General features: G+C 46.4%; 1 protein-coding gene across 1 annotated transcript in view; it reads right to left on the bottom strand.

The window, feature by feature from the left end:
• Window positions 1–14,346, bottom strand: part of LOC106540220 (transcription factor COE1) — a gene marked incomplete in the record, with an annotated part of 79,000 nt that overhangs the window by 17,531 nt on the left and 47,123 nt on the right. Inside the window, 3 exon segments of the mRNA XM_087723914.1 lie at window positions 6,133–6,221; window positions 10,851–10,977; window positions 12,295–12,428. Coding sequence (XP_087580040.1) covers window positions 6,133–6,221; window positions 10,851–10,977; window positions 12,295–12,428 — 350 coding nt within the window.

Here is a 14,346-nt window from a genome sequence, read left to right as displayed (position 1 = left end):
GTGACACAAAGCCGGGGAGGGGCCTTGAGAGGAAACAGCAGCAAGACAATCTTCCCCCCTGCACACCCCAGGTTTGCCATTCACCCAGCACCCCACAACATCTCAGAGTCAGATTCACACATCCCTTTTCAGAGGCGGGGGAGCAGGGATGGAGAGGGTGCAGCGCTTCAAACCTCAGCAATAGCAATAGCAGTTAGACTTATATACCGCTTCATAGGGCTTTCAGCCCTCTCTAAGCGGTTTACAGAGTCAGCATATCGCCCCCAACAATCCGATAGATAGATAGATAGATAGATAGATAGATAGAGAGATAGAAGATAGATAGATAGATAGATAGATAGATAGATAGATAGATAGATGATAGATAGATAGATAGATAGATAGATAGATAGATAGATAGATAGATGGATAGCAATAGCAATAGCAATAGCAGTTAGACTTATATACCGCTTCATAGGGCTTTCAGCCCTCTCTAAGCGGTTTACAGAGTCAGCATATTGCCCCCAACAATCCGATAGATAGATAGATATAGATAGATAGATAGATAGATAGATAGATAGAGAGATAGAAGATAGATAGATAGATAGATAGATAGATAGATGATAGATAGATAGATAGATAGATAGATAGATAGATAGATAGATAGATAGATAGATAGATAGATGGATAGCAATAGCAATAGCAATAGCAATAGCAGTTAGACTTATATACCGCTTCATAGGGCTTTCAACCCTCTCTAAGCGGTTTACAGAGTCAGCATATTGCCCCCAACAATCCGATAGATAGATAGATAGATAGATAGATAGATAGAGAGAGAGAGAGAGAGAGAGAGAGAGAGAGAGAGAGAGAGAGAGAGAGAGAGAGAGAGAGAGAGAGAGGGAGAGAGATAGCAATAGCAATAGCAATAGCAATAGCAGTTAGACTTATATACCGCTTCATAGGGCTTTCAGCCTCTCTAAGCGGTTTACAGAGTCAGCATATATCGTCCCCAACAACAATCCGGGTCCTCATTTCACCCACCTCGGAAGGATGGAAGGCTGAGTCAACCTTGAGCCGGTGAGATTAGAACCGCTGAACTGCAGATAGCAGTCAGCTGAAGTGCCCTGCAGTACTGCACCCTAACCACTGCGCCACCTCGGCATGTTTAAGATGGTGGGGGGTCTTCAACTCCCAGAATCCATGGGTGAAATGCTACCTGTTCGGACCGGTTCGCCCGAAGTGGTAGTAAAAAGTAATTCTGATGGATCAGCGCCTGAGGTGCGCATGCACAGAAGTGCGTGTTTGGTGCCCCCTCCCACAACATGAAGCAAACCAGTAGCAGACTTCAGAGCACTTCACCCCTCCCAGAATCAATAGGGATTCATTTAATGACTGTGTGACTCACTTAATAAGTGATCTGCTTAAGAACGTACAACCAATTTCGTTGTATTTAAGTACGATGACGATAAAGATTATACTTACTTATACTTAGGGGGGCATAAAAGTGATAACCTTAGGGCCACTAACTTAATAAACGCCTTGCTTAGCGACAGAAATTCTTGGGGGTTGTAAGGCGAGGAGAACCTGTATTTCATCTGGAGGTCTTTAGCACTGGAAGCCTTTAAGAAGATGCTGGACAGCCATTTGTCTGAAACAGTATAGGGTTTCCTGCCTAGGCAGGGGGTTGGACTAGAAGACCTCCAAGGTCCCTTCCAACTCTGTTATTCTATTCTATTCTAGTTAGTCTATTCTATTCTATTCTCTATTCTAGTCTATTCTCCTATTCTATTATATTCTAGTTTATTTTCTATTCTATTCTATTATAGTTTATTTTCTTTTCTATTCTATTCTATTCTAGTCCCTTCCAAGGTCCCTTCCAACTCTGCTATTGTATTGTATTGTATTGTATTGAATATCTGAGGTTGAAGTGGGATTTAGGAAACGGGATCAGTTTTCCATCATCCCCTTCCTCCCCCCCCTCCCCAGTTTTTTCCTGGCCTCATGTGTACGATTTGTGTGCGTTCTGACGGGCTGGCGTTGAAAGCCCCATCGGGTACCAAAAAGGAATCTTGACCTCTCATGAGGACTAGAAACTTGACCTTGCTGTCTGAACGATGCACCGTCCCACAAGCCGCACATTCCACAAGCAATCCTCGACTTACGACTACCAGCGAGGCCAGAATTTACACTGCTAAGTGAGACTTTGGTTAAGTGAGTTTTGCCTCATTTTATGACTTTTCTCACCACCGTTGTTAAGTGAATAGCTGTGGCTGATAAAGAGAGCCACTCGGTCGTTCAGCGAATCCGACTTCCCCCATTGACTTTGCTTGTGGCCACAGGGGATGACGTGGCCCCAGGGAGGCTGAGACCGTCATAAATACGAGTCGGCTGCAAAGCGTCTGAATTTTGATCACGTGATTGTGGGGTGGGGGGATGCTGTGACGGTCGTTAAGTGTGAAAATTGGCCCTAAATCACTCGTTTCAGCGCCGTTGTAACTTCGAACAGTCACTAAATGAACGGTTGTAAGTCAAGGACCACCTGTATTCCAGGATACAACGTTCGATGTTTGCAGCACGACAATCACACAGCCAAACGGGAAGTTTCAAGGGTTATGTGCTTTGCAAGGGGGATTTTTTTCCTCCCTGGAGAGAGAAAAACACACACACACACACACCTCCCTTTCTTTTGCATCCCTCCAAAGTTGTGTACACAGACATGCGCTTGCGCAACACACACATGGGCAGAATGGCTCTGTTGACAGTCTCACATGAGGAGATGGTGTATGTGTGTGTGTGTGTGAGAGAGAGAGAGACAAGCTGCTTAACTATGATGAATGAGCAGCCCAGCCTGGCTGCCCCCTCCGAGCCTTGGCTAAAGGAGAGTCAGATCCCAGCTGGATGAACCGATTCGGCTTTTTTCTTTTACAATTCACTATATGAAGCAGACGGTGAGAAGGATGAGGCCAGAGAATGAATTCCTTCCCTCCCTCCATCCTTCTCTCCTTCCTTCCTTCCTCCCTTATTCCCTCCTTTATCCTTCCTTCCTTCCCACCATCCCTCCCATCTACCTCCTTCCTTCCTTCCTCATTCTCTCCTTTATCCCTCCTTCCTACCATCCCTCACATCTCCTTCCTTCCATCTATCCATCCATCCCTGTCTTCTTCTCCTACCCTCCATCCCTTCCATCTATCTCCTCTCGTCCTTCCTTCCCTCATTTTCTCCTTACTCCCATCCCTCCCATCTATCTCCTTCCTTCCTTCCATCTATCCATCCATCCCTGTCTTCTTCTCCTACCCTCCATCCCTTCCATCTATCTCCTCTCGTCCTTCCTTCCCTCATTTTCTCCTTACTCCCATCCCTTCCATCTATCTCCTTCCTTCCTTCCTTCCTTCTTTTCTTCCTTCCTTCCTTCCTTCCTTCCATTGATCCCTCCCTCTCTTTTTTTCCTCATTTGTTCCATCCCTCCCATCTATCTCTTCTTGTCTTCCTTCCTTCCTTCCTTCCTTCCTTCCTTCCTTCCTTCCTTCCTTCCTTCCTTCCTTCCTTCCTCAAAATTAGCTCCAAATTGGAGATTTATATATTTTTCTTAAAACATGCTTTTTAGAATTTTGCAAGCTCTGCAACTTAGGAGGTAGCCATGAAAGCTGCAGTCATCACATCCTTAATTCTTCCTCTTCCCCCTCCTCCTCTTTTTCTTCCCCCTCCCCCTCCTCTTCCCCCTCTTCTCCTCCTCTTCCTCCTCCCCCCTCCCTCAACATATAACTAACTCAATGCACACCAATTGTCCACATTTCATCTGCCCCCAGAGAATTCAGACCAACACATGAATGAGACAAAGAGCCTCCATATACACAGTCTGTCTACCTCAAGAACCGCCTCACCTGCGGCATCTACTGTCGTATCCCATTAAGTCCCTCCTGGGGAGGAAGCTGTGCATAGAAAACCCGCCCTGCCTGTCTCCCTCTCAGCACATCTAATCGTGAAAGTAAATTAACTTGGATAAAAAGGCTCTTTATTCCGGAGACCGACAGCCTATGCGGGGAGGGCAGGGGGCTTCTTAGAAGGAGACCCCAGACTCCCTGATATGGCTGGAAAGGGGGTGGGCGGAAAGGAGAGAATGGAGAGTGTTTTTTTGGGGGGGGGTTATGTTCACTGTGGAGTGGTGGGAGGTTTCTGGGCCCTCCCAAGCATGGGGCACCGAGCCCCCCCTCCCCAAAATCAGGGACGGAGAAGCCATGTGGGCAAACAGCCCCTTCAGCAGCTCCGGCAGCATCCGTGTCAAGCCATGATTAATGGCTCCAATTTGGCGGCTGCCTTCAGCTGTCACTCCCCATCCGAAGCCCTCTCTTGCCGCCAGCTGCTCTCTGCCCAGAGGCATTGGCCGGATTCACCAAGGACGAGCAAGAGGCACCCGGCCACCCAGCAGCAGGAGCCCAGCGGTGCCCTCATGCCGGAGGATGGGCGCTAAATTCTCCTCCTCCGGCCTCGAGGAAGCGCGGGTTGGCCTCCACGCCATCCGGGCTTCCCTCCCGGAAGTCCCTTTAAGGACCTCAAGGAGTCACTGGGTTGGGTCCTTCTGGGCCTTTTCCACGGTGTGTGTGTGTGTGTGTGTGTGTGTGTGTGTGTGTGTGTGTGTGTGTTGACGTCCCTTGAGACTTGTCAAGGTGTGATGTCCAGTTGCGTCCTTCTGATCCCTTTGCATTGCATGCACATATGTTTCTGCAAGTGTGTCCTTTGCTTTGAGGCACATCAAGGAGTGATGAGGAGTGTGAAATTCTGGGCCCTTGCGTGCTGCGCATGTACGTGTGTGCACAGGTGTGTTGGTGTGTGCACATGTGTTTGGGCGTGTTGCGTGTGGGGTGGGGGAGATGTGGCTTCCAAACCATCCCAGCGCTCAGAGCTTGCGGTTTTGCCGAGAAACTGAGGAATGAAAACATTGCAAACTATTGGGTTTACAGGTGGTCCTCGACTTACAACATTCATTCCAAGTTACAATGGCACTGGAAAAAGTGGACTTATGACCGTTTCTCCCACTTATGACCATTGCAGCATCCCTGGGTCACGTGATCAAAAATTGAGACGCTGGGCAAATGGTTCATATTTACGACGGTTGCAATGTCCTGGGGTCCCTTTTGCGACCCTCCCGGCAAGCAAAGTCAATGGATTCGCTTAACAACCGGGTTAACTAACTTATCAACTGCAATGACTCGCTTAACAGCTGTGGCAAGAAAAGTTGCAAAACGGGGGTCGAACTCACTTAGCCAATGTCTCACTTAACAACAGAAATTCTGGGCCCCATTGTGGTCGCAAGTCGAGGACTACCTATATTGACCTTTGAGCTTTAATCGCGCCCTGCGGTCACTTTGATTCTATCTTTGCAACTGGCAAGTTAAATTTTTTTTTTTTTGCCAAAACTCCCCTACCATAAAAGGAAAAAAAGAAGAAAACTTTTCAATGCTTCCACTAGTAACCACAACAACCACAACCACACAACTCCTTGTCGATGACAAACCCAACCAGCCGATAAAGAAGAAAACCAGGTTTCCTAAATGTTTCATCTTCTGTGGTTTGATCATCAGAAAATTGAAAAAAAACCCACCCTATAATTGTTATTTAATGTCTGTCAATTCATATCATTTTTCCGCCTCTATATTTTACATTTTGATATTTTCTCATTTCCTATTTTAATCATGTGTCATCTGAAATACTTATTTCATGTTTTCTCCCTTTTTCTTTCTATTTATCTCTTTTTTTCCGAGCCACTCGTAAAATCGCCCCCATGTCCTGTAGGACCACGGATTCCTCCTTGTCCTTTATTCTCAACGTCAACCTGTTCGTTTCTGCACCACCTATAATATCTTCTTCATTACCTCCCCTTCCGATGGGATTTTGTCTGCTTCCCAGTTTTGTGCCAATAACAATTATAAGAATGTATATCTAAGAATGAATTTGAAAGGAAAAATAAAAAAAACTTTTTACAAAAAAAAAGAAGAAAGAAAATTGAAAAAAAAACAAAGCAAACTCCTGTTTGGTTGTGGAAATGAAAACCGGGAGCCACACGCAGCGGGTCTCCCACAAAGCATCGTGTTCGACACCTCGACGCAACACCGAGACGCTTAAGGGAAGTGGGAGGAGGGGGGTCCCGTTTCCTACCTTTGGTAAGCGTTCGGGGTCTCCGGGGTGTCGCGGAATCACCTTCTGTAGGCGCTGAAACCCATAATCGATTGTTGGCTCGTTCAGGGCTACGCGTGGAAAGAAGGAAGGCATCAGATTTGCAGAGTGCAAAGAACACATGATTGACAGAATTAAGGAAGGGACCTTGGAGGCCATCTAGTCTAACACACACACACACCCATCCAAGCAGGAGACCCTGCATCATTTCTGACAGAGGGCAGTCCAGTCTCTTCTTGAAAGCCTCCAGGGATGAAGCTCCCACAACTTCCGAAGGCAACGTCTGTTCCATGGGTTGGTTGCTCTCACTGTCAGGAAATTCCTTCTTTTTCTAGGTTGAATCTCTCCTTGGTCAGTTCCCATCCATTATTCCTTGTCTGACCTTTAGCTGCTTTGGAAAATAGTTTGACTCCCCCTCCTCTCTGTGGAAGCCTCACAGATATTGGAAGGCTGCTATCCTGTCTCCCCTGGTCCTTCTCTTCCCTAGACTAGCCAGGCCCAGTTCCTGCAACTGTTCATTGTATGTTTTAGCCTCCAGTCCCTTAATCCTCTTTGTTGCTCTTCTCTGCACTCTTTTCCAGAGTCTCTATACCATTTTTATAGTGTGGAGACCAAAACTGGATGCAGTACTCTAGGTGTGGCCTTACTAAGGCTTTATAGAGTGGAATTAGTACCTCGATTGTATCCCTCTGTTAATGCAATTTAGGATTGCTTTTTTGGCTGCCGCTGCACACTGCTGGCTCATGTTTTCTAAGTTGTCTGTTAAGACTCCAAGATCCCTCTCCCAGTCCTTGCTATTAAGCCTGGTTTCACCCAGTCTATATGTGTCCTTTTGGTTTTTCTTACCTAAATGTAAGACTTTACTTTTCTCTGCACTGAATTTCATTTTGTTAGATCAAGTAGTGTTCAAACTTGCAACGGTTCATTTAGTGACCGTTACAAGTTTACAATGGCAGTGGGGAAAAAAAAACACGACTCAATTTTCTCATTTTAAACCGTAGTTTTTTTGTCTCTGGAACTTGGTGTTTTGATACTTGGCCCAAGGGCTGATCAATAAAGATTGATTGATTGACAGTTTATCGCACGGTGGTTGCTGCACCCCCCCCCGTGGTCACATGATCAAAATCCAGACGCTTGGCAACTGACTCATATTTATGACGGTTGTAGTGTCCTGGGGGTCGTGTGATCCCCTTTGGTGGCCTTCTGACAAGCGAAATAAATGGAATAACAGGACGGGAGGGACCTTGGAGGTCTTCTAGTCCAACCCTCGGCTCGGGTAGGAAATCCTATACCACATCAGACAAACGGTCTGGACAAATCTCTTCTTAAAAGTGTTGGAGCCCCTGCAACTTCTGGTGGCAAGTAGTTCCACTGGTTAATTGTTCTCCCTGTCAGGAAATTCTCGAGTGTCCAATTTTGGTGACTTTTAGACCTGTGGACTTCAACTCCCAGGTTTTAAAGTCACCAAAATTGGACACTCCTGCTTACAGCTTAATTGGACTTTTCTGATCTCAATCAATCAATTAGGATAGAGTTGGAAGGGACCTTGGAGGTCTTCTAGCCCAACCCACTGCTCAAGCAGGAGACACTATACCATTTCAGACAACTGGCTGTCCAGTCTCTTCTTAAAAGCCTCCAGCGATGCAGCACCCACAACTTCTGGTGGCAAGTAGTTCCACTGGTTAATTGTTCTCCCTGTCGGGAAATTCTCCTTAGTTCTGGGTTGCTTCTTTCCTTGAAGCCCTGATTCATTTAACAACCGTGCTGCTTAACAATGGGGGGAGCCAAATTCACTTAACAACCGTGTGTAACTTTAACAGCTGCAGGGATTCATGTAACAACTGTGGCAAGAATGGGGCGAAACTCACTTAACTCTGCCTTGTTTTGCAAGAGAAATTTGGGGTTCCAATGTGGTCATAAATCAAGGACTACCTGTGTAGGCAGCACCAATCCTGGGCAAATGCAGGAATCTCTTACAGTCACATCCTAAAAGGCTGGGATTTAGGGATTGTGGGCCTGAAGCCAATTAGTTGACTCTAATTCTTTGTATGAAGTTAGGATGGCATTGGCCTTTTTTTTGGCAGTCACAGCGTCCAGCTGGCTCAAGCTCAGCTGACCATGACCTTGGGGCTTGCTGTGCACAGAGGCCAATTTCACAGCAACTGTCCGAAAGGGTTTTGCTGCAGTTTTTCTGCTCTCATCTGCTGCCCTAGGATCTCCTTGTGGTCTCCCATCCAAATCTAAAGCTGTTCCACCTCTGCTTAGCTGTTTGAGATCAGTTACGAAAGCCGGCTGGGTGACTTTGGATCAATCATCAGGAGACGGGGAGTTTTAGTCTCACCTTAGGTATGAAACCCGGCTGGGGGCTGATCACCAGGAGACGGTGAGTTCTAGTTCAGCCGTAGGCAATAAAGCCAAGTGGGGGACTTTGAGCCAATCACCAGGAGATGGTGAGTTCTAGTTCAGCCTTAGGCAAGAAAGCCAAGTGGGGGACTTTGAGCCAATCACCAGGAGATGGTGAGTTCTAGTCCTGTCTTAGGGTTTGAAACCCAGCTGGTGACTTTGGGCCCACTCCCTCTTTCTCAGCCCAGCCTACCTCGCAGGATTGTTGTTGTGGGGAAAATAGGAGGAAGAGGAAGGCGCATTACGTATGTTTGCTTCCCCGAGTTATTTACAAAGATAACAAAGGCATTAAATAAATAAGAATAAACAGCAAGCGAAGTGTATCATGGACCCCCGCTCTCTTTATCTGGATCCCCCACCGGCAGACATGCGCAGCTTCCCTGAACTTCCTCCTCCTCCTCCTCCCTCCTCCTCCTCCTCCTCCTCCTCCTCCTCCTCCTCCTCCTCCTCCTCTCCGTCCCCCCCTCCCCAAGCCCAGATTGGCATGTGCTTCGTTACTACCCTGGATGAAGATGGATTGCTTGATTTAGTGTAAACATATGCTACCATTTCAGTTCTGGGCAGCCTCTCTGCCACCTTAATTGCTATTGATTTCCCGAGCTCCCTCTGCTGCCCTCCCCCCCCCCCGGCAGACCCCTTTTCCAGGCCGCAGCATGCAAGGTTAGCCTTGCAAAAGGATGGAGGGGGCAACGCAGCCCCTCCCGGCTGGGGTTATGTCAAAGATGAGGAGGGGGAGCTGATGCTTGGCCGCCATCCCATCATATTATGACTGCATGTAGACTGAGAGTTTTTTTACACCGGAGACAAATTCCTGTGTGTCTAATCACACTTGACTAATAAGGAATTCTATTCTGTTCTGTTCTCTATTCTTTTCTTTTCTTTTTTCTTCTCTCCTCCTTTTCTCTTCTCTTCCTTTCCTTCCCCTTCCCTTTATTCTAATCTATTCCATATTTTCCCTTCCCTTCCCTCTATTCTATTCTACTCTACTCCATTATTATTCTATTCTATTCTACTCTATTCCATTATTATTTCTATTCTATTCTACTCTATTCTACTCTATTCTACTCTATTCTACTCTATTCTACTCTATTCTACTCTATTCTACTCCATTCCATTATTATTCTATTCTATTCTACTCTATTCTATTCCATTAATTATTCTATTTCTATTCTATTCTATTCTATTCTATTCTACTCTATTCTACTCTATTCTACTCCATTCCATTATTATTCTATTCTATACTACTCTATTCCATTCCATTATTATTCTATTCTAGTCTATTCCATTCCATTATTATTCTATTCTATTCATATTCTATTCTATTCTATTATTATTCCATTCTACTCCATTCCATTATTATTCTATTCTATTCTGTTCCATTCCATTATTATTCTATTCCATTCCATTCCATTCTACATACAAACAAACAAATTAATGTAAGCATAAGATACCCATAGGAGAAGGAGATACGAAAGATGAGAAGGATAATAGTAATACAGCCCTACTACAGGGGTGAATATTATCCTTAGACACAAGGCAAGTGCTGTGGGAATTAGGTGCTCAGGACAGTGATGGCCGGAGGGGGAAAACATGTCCCTGTGTCTGGTTGATTTGGCAGGCAGTGCCCTGTAGTGCCATCCCGAGGGGATACTCTCCACACGCCTTTGATGGCGGCACAGGGTCTCTCTCTCTCTCTCTCTCTCTCTCTCTCTCTCTCTCTCTCTCTCTCTCTCTCTCCCTCCCTCCCTCCTCCTCCCTCCCCTCCCTCCCTCTCTCTCTCTCTCTCGCCAAACGCCTGAATTTGATCACGTGACTGTGGGGAGGTAGTAGTGGCCGTGTGAAAAATGGTCATAAGCCATAGTTGTTTTAACTTTGAATAGTCATTACATGATCTCCCTCCTTCCTTCCTTCCTTCCTTTCCTTTCACTCTCTCACCTCCTTCCTCCTTTCTTTCTTTCTTTTTTCTTTCCTCTTGCTCTCTCACCTCCTACCTCCTTTCTTTCTTTTTCTCTCTCTTTCTTTCCTCTCGCTCTCTTACCTCCTCCCTCTCTTCCTTCCTTTGTTCCTCCCTCCTTCCCACTCTCCTTCCTTCCTTCCTTCCTTCCTTCCTTCCTTCCTTCCTTCCTTCCTTCCTTCCTTCCCCTCGCTCTCACCTCCTCCCTCCCTTTCTTTCTTTCTTTCCTCTCACCCCCTCTTCCTTCCTTTATTCCTCCCTCCCTCCCACTCTCCTTGCTTCCTTCCTTCCTTCCCTCCCTCCCTCTCGCTTTCTCGCCTCCTCCCTCCTGTCCAGCGCTTACCTGTGTAGACAAACCGCCCAGGTGCTCCTTTGCAAAACTGCTTCGACTTGTAGGAGAGCGTCACCTCCACCACGCCAGGGATGTGCCGGGGCGGCGTCTGGACCCGGATTGCATGTGGCGTGATCAACTGTTATGGGGAGAAGAGGATGGTGAGACCAGGAGGGGAAGCTTTGTGCTAAGGAAAGGGGCAGGACGCCGAGAAGCCATGAGGCTGTCAGCCCCCTTCCTCCTCCTTCTCCTTCTCCTCCTCCTCCTCCTGTATCCGTTCTCCTTCTTCTTTTCTCCCTCCCCTTCCTTCTCCCCCCTCCCCCCATCTGTGGGGCTTATCCTCTCCGTCTCCCTTCTTCCTGCCCTCTCCCTCCCAGCGGCCACCCCACCTGGGAAAGACTCCATGGACCATTTTTGTGCCATTTCTGCCCGTTAACTTGAGCTGGGTTGTTTCTGCAAACTCTCTTGGGAGCAAAAATGTTAAGGCCAGCCCCCCCCCCCCCAAAAAAAAAAGGGGGAGCCAGGTCAGGCTGAGGCTCTTTGGATTTTGCTGGGACTCAAAAGGTTTTGCACTTGGGGGAGGTGGGAAGGGAAGGAATGGAAAACCAAGGGGAGGGAGAGGGAGGGAGGAAAGGGGAACCAGATATAAATAGTGGGATGATGGGAAAAGAGGGAGAGGGGGGGAATGGAAGGGGGGAAAGAGAGGGGGAGAGGAAAAGGAAGAGGGGGAGGGGAAGGGAGGGAAGGGGATTCAGGCATAAAATGGTGGGATGGGATGGAAAGAGAAGGAGAAGGGGGAGAAAGGATGGAAGAGGGAGGGGGAGGAGGGAGAGGTGGGAGAAGGGGAAGGGAAAGGGAAGGAAAGGAAGGGGAAGGGGGGTAAATGAAGGGAAGAGAAGGGAAAAAGGCAGGCAGGGAGGAGGGGAAGGGAGGAGAAGGGTAAACGAAGGGAAGGAGAAGGAGGGAAAGGAATCAGGCAGGGTGGAGGGGAAGGGGATGGAGAAGGGGAGGGGAAAAGGAAGAGAAGGAGAAGGGGAGGGTAAGAGGCAGGCAAAGCAGAGGATGGAGAAGAGGAAGGGAAGGGAAAAATGGAGGGAGGTAAGAAGAAAGAAAGGGAGAGACAAAAATAAATCCAGAAATTTATTAATTTATTAATTAATTTTCTTTATAAGAGCCGAGGTGGTGCAGTGGTTAGGGTTGCAGTACTGCAGGCCACTTCAGCTGACTGTTATCTGCAGTTCAGCGGTTCTAATCTCACCGGCTCAGGGTTGACTCAGCCTTCCATCCTTCCGAGGTGGGTAAAATGAGGACCTGGATTGTCGTTGGGGGCGATATGCTGACTCTGTAAACCGCTTAGAGAGGGCTGAAAAGCCTATGGAAGCGGTATATAAGTCTAACTGCTATTGCTATTGCTATAAAATTGGGGGAGGGGGGTTGGGTAAGCAGGCAGACTCACCTCACTCCAGACCAGCATGGTGCCGAAGACCACCTGAAGCCCATCGAAGAAGTTGTCCCCGATCACAATCACGGTGGCCCCTCCCGTCGTCCAGCCTTCACTGGGGCTGATGGCTTTGATGCAGGGGGTGGCTGCTTTAGGAGGGGGAAGAGAGAGGGGTCAGGAATCCCCCCCCACGCAGACACCCCAAAAAAAGAAGGGGAGGGGAAGGGAAGCAGGCCAAGGGCGAGGGCACCAAAGAGACACCCCCTCCCCTCAGCTCAAAGGGGACCCTCTTGGAAGGAAGGAGAGCTAAGTGGCCGGGTTCGCCTCCCTCTTATTAATTCAGATCCTAAAGCCAAGCTCACGTATTGGCCAGCATTGGCTGGGAAAGAGGAAACGCTAAACCGTGATTAGAGACACCTGGCTTCCATGCCTGCTGGGTGTTCTTCTGACTTACAACCATTCAGTGATTCAGAGTTACAACAGCATTGAAAAAAGTGACTTAAGATAGTTTTTTCACACTTAACGACGGTTGCGGCATCCCCATGGTCACGTGATCCCCCCCTCAATGTTTGACAACTGACTTGTATTTATGACGGTTGTCCTGTCCCAGGGGTGGGGGGTCATGTGATCCCCTTTTGTGACTTTGCGACAAGCCAGATTCACTTAACAACCTTGTGACTAACTTAACAACTTCAGTGATTCCCTTAACAACAGCAGGAAGAAAGGTCGTAAACTGGAGCAAAGCGCGCTGAACGAAGGTCTCACTTAGGAACATAAATTCCAGGCTCAGTTGAGGTTTGTAAGTTGAGGACAAGAGCCGCAAAAGCCGTATTTCTCAACCTCAGGAATTTTAAGACGGGGGGGGGGGGATTTCAACTCCCTGAATTCCCCAGCCAGCTGGCCTGCCTCCTGCCATGAACCGGGGGTGGGTGGGTGGGGGGGAGATGGATTGGATGACCTCTAAGGTCTCTTCCTGACTCTAATGGCAGGGAGATCTTGAGGCTGGAAGACAATCTGTCTGGGTTAGATTCATGCTGCCTGGAGAAACAGGGCCCAGTTTGATCCCTGGAATGAATTAAATCGACCAAATCCGTCTATCAATCCATCAAAATTATTCTAAGTATATAACCGGTCCCAGATTAAAGGCTCAAGAACTGAAAGATTTAGTTACGCAAATCGTAAAAAGAATAAGGACAATTTAGGCTGCCTGGCGGCCACTGTGTTTCTTCAAGCCACAAATTCCTGTTTTTTACAATCCCTCCGTGGCTGATGGAGTTTGTGGTCTGGGAGGGCAACGGGGTGCATTGCGTTATGGGGGTGGGCACACAGATTTTTGGCACGTGAGGAGAAAAAGCCATCACTGGACTAGAAGATCCCCAAGGTCCCTTCCAACTCCTATTCTATTCTATTCCATCCATATTTTCTATTCTATTCCATTCCATTCATATTTTCTATTCTATTCTATTCCATTCATATTTTCTATTCTATTCCATTCATATTTTCTATTCTATTCTATTCTATTCCATTCCATTCATATTTCTATTCTATTCTATTCCATTCATATTTTCTATTCTATTCTATTCTATTCCATTCATATTTTCTATTCTATTCTAATTCCATTCATATTTTCTATTCTATTCTATTCTATTCCATTCATATTTTCTATTCTATTCTATTCATTCCATTCATATTTTCTATTCTATTCTATTCCATTCATATTTTCTACTCTATTCCATTCCATTCATATTTTCTATTCTATTCCATTCCATTCATATTTTCTATTCTATTCTATTCCATTCATATTTTCTACTCTATTCCATTCCATTCATATTTTCTATTCTATTCCATTCCATTCATATTTTCTATTCTATTCTATTCCATTCATATTTTCTATTCTATTCCATTCCATTCATATTTTCTATTCTATTCTATTCCATTCATATTTTCTATTCTATTCTATTCCATTCCATTCATATTTTCTATTCTATTCCATCCATATTTTCTATTCTATTCTATTCCATTCATATTTTCTATTCTATTCTATTCCATTCCATTCATATTTTCTAT

This window comes from Thamnophis sirtalis, unplaced genomic scaffold, assembly GCF_051295495.1.
Source record: "Thamnophis sirtalis isolate CommonGarterSnake01/CBP01778 unplaced genomic scaffold, rThaSir2_p1.2 scaffold_10, whole genome shotgun sequence".
Taxonomy (NCBI): Eukaryota; Metazoa; Chordata; class Lepidosauria; order Squamata; family Natricidae; genus Thamnophis; species Thamnophis sirtalis.
This window is presented reverse-complemented; position numbering and strand designations above follow the sequence as displayed.